We start from the raw sequence: 6,099 nt of genomic DNA, 5'->3' as shown, positions 1-6,099 counted from the left end.
CACTGGGCTCTAAAGGGGGTAAAAGTGCCCAGTATTGAAGGAGTTGAGGACTGTAGAGAGAAAAAGGTTCCTTAGATTAGCATTTTTCCTTTAAAGATTATATTATTAAAAATAGTTTTTACCTTGGAGTGGTTCAGATCAGTTGTTGTTGTTGCTTAGTGGAATTCTTATTTTTCTTCCCAGGTTGTACAGAGTGAAGACATTCAGAAGTTCTTTGAGGATCTGCGCTCCAAGAAGAGGAGACGGGTGGACGGCATGCAGTATTATTGCAGTTAGCTTTCCGAAGCTGGAGCCCGGATTGTAGTCCTCTACTATTCTATAGACACTTGTGGCCCCCTCACCCTCCCCTTCTTAACATGTTCTTTTTTTTTTTTTATGTTTGTGGTACCTGGTAGGGTTCTCCTTCTGCTGGCAGTGCCTAGGATAGCCAAATCCCCATAGTTACCGGGAAGTCTTGATGAATGCCATGGAGTTCCTTACTGTCCATTCAGTCTTTGGGCTATAAAATTTGCTGGGCCTCATTCATCAGAATAGGGGAATTATTTCCATAATAAGAATTATATAATTCTTAATTATGTATTATATAAATTATAATTATTAAATAATAATTAAGAATTTTTATAATTCTTATGTATTTCATAAATAATAAAAAAATTATTTCAATAATTCTTTTTTTTATTTGCTAATCTGCTTTGTAATATTCTGGGCCCCATGCCTGGGAATAGATAGAATTTGGTTCCTCCAGTGTTAGTATGGAAAGGTGTTTTTTTATATATGAGATTTCTGGTTCCTATGAAGAACATGCAGGCTCTTTAATAAAAGGAATTCAATGATGCAATTAAAGCTGAACTCCAACTTCACATTTTACTAACTGGGATGTCTCTCTTTCTTAAATTTGATCTTTCTGAGCACCACAAACACTATTTCATTCATGTTTAATGTTCAAAGCAAACTTCCCCCCCATCCATCCATGTCTCCATGCTTTCTTATCCTGAGAACTAACTTTGAGAAACAACCCTATAGCATTTCTGGCCATCTTGAGTAAGGGCAAGATGATTCATGTAGCATTTGCTTCCTGGAATCTGCCCTTCGCTCAGGCATGCAGGCAGGAGGGTGTGCTTAGCTGATAAAAAAAAAAAAAAAAAAAAACCCTCCTGAAGACTCCTGGGATGTATGACATCATTTGCCTAGGCAAGAAATCGGGAAGTAACCAGAGAAAGGTTTAGTCCTGTTTTAAAGTTCAAACCATCCAGTACAAACAAAACAACCGATCTGCATCATCTACCATTGCAGTGAGCATTGGGAATTGGGACATGTAGTCATAGATGAGTGATGTAGAGCAGAGTGCAATGCTTCAACTCCTGTAACCAGAGGGAGGCGCAGGCGATATCACATGACTTTTGAAGCATTAGTAGGGGTTATTAGAGGGCAAATGTATATTTTAAGAGGCGTTGCGGTCACCCTACCCACCAATAAAAAAATGAAGTCAGTCGCTTCAAATACTTCACAGCCAGTTTCCTACTGTGCATGTGTGAATTGTGCTGCGCTTTTAATGTTCTGGCTGGGGAGGGGGGGATGGGGGGGGCTGGTGAACTAAGCCAGAAGTGGGAGCAACTCCTCACCCCCCACAAAAGGTGCCTAATGTAACAGCGGAGATGGGGGGGGGGGAGGGGAAGAGGCAGACAAGCAGAGCTCACCCTTTTGGGTGGAGCTCTGCTTTAACAGTCCTAATTTAAACTTGGGACAGGATGGAATCTGGAGCCTTCTAAAATGTTCAAATTGGAGATCAGCTTTGATTGCTAAAGTTGATGATCATGAGTGTAAGAACAACTGACGATGATAATGATACAAAAAAAAAAAGCTATGTTGTCCATCCAGTCAATCATTTTTCTAATCTGGAAATCTCGCTTAGAAAGTCATTGTGTTGTGAAGGAATTTAAGAGGAGGCAGAAGACCCACTTTGTGCCGTGTGCCATGGGACCCCCACAAAAATCCCCCTCTCTGTGCTTCCTCCACCTCTATCGCTGCAAGAGATGGGATCTGTGAGCGGGGACAGCTATGGGAATGCTCTGCATAATTTGTTGCTATAAAGGAGCATGATATAATACAAATCTAGAGGGTGCCATTGTTGACCTGTGTGTTTTTTTTTTTTTTTTTTTTTTTTTTTTTTTTAAAGGCATGTTCTCTGGGGGTTTTCATCTTAATTTCTCCACCAGTATGGTGGCCGTTTTTTAAAAGGAGAAAAGGGAAAAATACCCCTTCCGTCACTAAATCAGTCTGCTTGCTGGGGACTGTAGGAGCAAGGAAAAAACATGTTCTATTTGCAAACTTTGTTTGATTTTACGTGGGAGCAATTGAGTATGCACTAATGCTTTATAGATCAGTTCCAATAGCAGAGGTCTATTATCACACAGCATAGTGCCTATGACTCCAAGGGAAGCAGCCATCGTTCTGAGTCAATTCTGGTCCCCAGGGTGGAGTTGGCCTTTACATTTCTTGGTAGTGATAGAATATAATGTCCACATCCCAGTTCTGGCGCTGTGGTGGTTCCCAAGGTGGAGTTGGCCTTTTTAGATTTCCTGGTTGTGATCGAATAAAATGGCTGCATACCAGTTCTGGTCCCATGGTGGTCTGCAAGGTGAAGTTGGCATTTACATTTCTTAGTAGTGATAGAATAAAATGGCCACATACCAGTTCTGGTACTGTGGTGGTCCCCAAGGTCGAGTTGGCCTTTACTCTTCTTGATAGTGATCGAAATAAAATGGCTTCATACCAGTTCTGGTCTCATGGTGGTCGCCAAGGTTGAATTTGCTTTTACATTTCTTGGTAGTGATATAATATAATGGCTGCATAATAGTTCTGGTCCCATGGTGGTCTCGAAAGGGGAAGTTGGCATTTACTCTTCTTGGTAGTGTTAGAACCAAATAGCTGTATACTGTTTCTGGTCCCATGGTGGTCCCCAAGGTGGAGTTGGCCTTTACATTCCTTGGTAGTGATAGAATAAAATGGCTGCATACCAGTTCTGGTCCCATGGTGGTCCTCGAGGTGAAGTTGGCATTTACATGTCTTAATAGTGATAGAATATTATGGCTGCATACCAGTTCTGGTCTCATGGTGGTCCGCAGGGTGGAGTTGGCCTTTACTCCTCTTGGTAGTGATAGAATCAAATGGCCACATACCAGTCCTGGTCCCATGGTGGTCCCCAAGGTGGAGTTGGCCTTTACATTTCTTGGTAGTGATGGGAAAAAAAAAATGTCTGCTCACCAGTTTTGGTCCCCGAGGTGGAGTTGGCTTTTACAATTCTTGGTAGTGATGGAATCAAATGGCCCCATGGTTGTCCATAGATAGAATAGCACGTGTTTCATATCCTTTGGTCACATCCTTTTGCTATGAATTAGTACGAGACTTTAGACCATCAGTAGAATGAAATCCGTTTCCATCAGAGGTGTCTCACATAGGTATTCTATTATAACGTTTTCATCTCTGTTCTCCAAGACATGCTGGTGTGCAGTGACTCGGCTTTTCCCCGGTGATGCGTGGTTTCTATAACCGATGTGTTTGGACTCCCCATGTGGCAGCTCTCTGGCTGCTGAAATTGGGGTGCCGGCCCTATTTCCTTCTAACACAGCAGCTGTTACGTCATTTTTTTGTTACATGTTTAATCGTTCTATTTGTTAAAGGATACGGTATATGGTAAGGATACTGTGGCACCCATTATTTTCCCATTTGTCCACACAATAATGCATTATGTTTTCTTTCCTGTTTTTATGCCATTTTATGACCCTCTAAAATTCCCTTGTGCCAGTTCCCTTCTACACCCGTTTCTGCCAGTTCTGTTTTCTTTTAGGGTGTGAATTTAAGATTCTCTCTCCCCCCCCCCCCCCCCAAACCTCTGTCTTCTCTCTTGTAGAGATAGGGCTCCTCCTTGTGCTAGGGACATTCCTATACAGGAAATTGTTTGTTTGCAGCTCCCCACCAGCCTGGCTGTATCAGCTTGGCCCCTGCTGCATAGTTCTTTTAACTGACGTTAGAGCCCCCCCACCCCCCCATCCAAATATCTGTGCTGTTGTATCATTTGGACATGAATCCATTGCATATACTTTTTTTTTCCCCCCCCCCCACACACATCATTGCAATAAAGTAGTTTGAAAACATTTTGGTCTGTGGTGGTATCTTTTTTTTATTTTATTTTTTTTTATTTATTTTTATTAATTAAGGTAACAAACATGTTTTATTTACCTGCTCTTTGTTTTGGTTTTGCACAGAGCAGCCCCGGATCCTTCTTCTTTTCTCAGATCCCCCTGCCGATGCTACAAGCTCCTCTTGTTCTGTGCCACTTATGGATGCGCACCTGCAAGCTTTCTCCTGAGCCACCCTGCCTGTGTCCATTGACACAGATAGCGCAGCTCGGCTCTGTATCTTGCTCCTTAATACAGCTTGGGATGGCGGGTCAGCAAGCCCAGACCGCGATCTACCAGTCGCCTCTCTGATCTAAGGGTTGCCCGGCCACTATTGTTTCTCTTCTCTTCTCTCTGTGGCAAGCAACTAAGTCTCAAGCAGCCGCTACTCCGCTCGCACATGGTGTTAGAGACGCAATGGCGGCGGAGGACTGTGTCCTGACTCCCAAATTAATGGAAACAAGCAAACCTTCATTGGTATGGCTGCATTTGATGGGTGCTGGTATGGCTGCAAAAAGTTGGGGTATACATGGGCAGGCCAAGGGGGGTGGCAAAATGAGGTTTCGCCTAGTGTCAAAAACCCTTGCACCCAGTCCTGCACAGACAGCAAGACTCTGCCCTGCCTCCGACACCTGTGTCACTGGATTTGATTGAGAGCAGCGGGAGCCAATGGCTCCCGCTGCTATCAATCTATCCAATGAGGACCCGAGACGGTGGCTGGTGCTGCTGAGCTTGTTCTTATTGCTGGAACGATGGGGTTCAGGTAAGTAAAAAGTGGGAGATCTGGGGGGCAGCTGCAGCTCAGGTTTTTCACCTTAATGCATATGCATTAGGTGAAAAAAAACATGAGACTTTATAACCCTTTTAAACCGGGGGTCTCAAACAGGCGGCCCTCCAGCTGTTTGTGAAATTACAAGTCCCCATGAGGCATTGCAAGGCTGATACTTACAAGCATGACTCCCACAGGCAGAGGCATGATGGGACTTGTAGTTTTGCAACAGCTGGAGGACCGTCAGATTGAGGCCCCTGCCTTAAAGCAATGTTTCTCAACTCAAGTACCCTCAACAGGTCATGTTTTCAGGATTTCCCTCAGATGAAACACCTATGGTAATTACTAAGGCAGTGAAACTGATCTAATCACCTGTGCAAAATAATGGATGGCCTGAAAACATGACCTGTTGGGAGGGAGGTACATGAGAACTGGAGTTGAGAAACCTTGCCTAAAGGGTATGTGTAGCCAACTGAATACTGTAAGGCCCCTTTCACACTACCGATCCGTTCAGGTCCGCCTGTCAGTTTTTCAGGCGGACCTGAACGGATGCCCCATAGACCTCTATGTCGGATGTCAGTGCTGACAAGCCCGCTGACATCCTAGCCGCTCCGATCCGAAAAAGTGTGACTGAGGAAAAAGCTATTTTTCCATCCGTCATCAGATGGGGTGACGATGGACGCTGCGGTGCTCCGTCGCCTGATCCCCCCCATAGGGGAGAGCGGCGCTGTGACAGGTCTGTCTTTGCGCAGTGTGCAGAGATGGACCTGTCATCTCCCTGCTCAGCGGAGATCGCTCCGGTGATCCCCACTGAGCAAGCGGATATCCATGGGGCGGATCAGCAATGAATACTAGCTTTAACCCCCTTTGTGCCTAAGGGTAAAACAAATGTTAATGCATAAGCACAATTTTGACATGTGTTAGTAAAACTGTACATATCATCACAACTATATGCACCAAGGTGGGTTATACTGCATTTTTTTTTTTTAGGACAAATTGTGGTAGTAAATGGTAATGTCTATCTCCTGTTGTGTGTGTGTGTGTTTTTTTTTTTTTTTTTTTTTTTTTTTTCTTTCTCTCACACAATCAAAGGAAAACTGGCACAAAATAGTAAAAATAAGAATATTGTTTTACATTTATCTGTATATTTCT

General features: G+C 43.7%; 1 protein-coding gene across 1 annotated transcript in view; it reads left to right on the top strand.

Moving 5' to 3' along the window:
- The window catches only part of UBR7 (ubiquitin protein ligase E3 component n-recognin 7), a 28,053-nt gene extending 27,186 nt beyond the window's left edge, over positions 1–867 (top strand). The window contains exon 11 of the mRNA XM_077466725.1: positions 184–867. Coding sequence (XP_077322851.1) covers positions 184–276 — 93 coding nt within the window. The 3' untranslated portion in view covers positions 277–867. The remainder of the gene's footprint in view (positions 1–183) is intronic.
- Positions 868–6,099: the final 5,232 nt, after the last annotated feature.

Source organism: Lithobates pipiens, unplaced genomic scaffold, assembly GCF_037356315.1.
Source record: "Lithobates pipiens isolate NorthernLeopardFrog02 unplaced genomic scaffold, aLitPip1_a1.2 Scaffold_37, whole genome shotgun sequence".
Taxonomy (NCBI): Eukaryota; Metazoa; Chordata; class Amphibia; order Anura; family Ranidae; genus Lithobates; species Lithobates pipiens.
The sequence above is the reverse complement of the archived record's forward strand: the minus strand, read 5'-3'. Positions and strand labels throughout refer to the sequence as shown.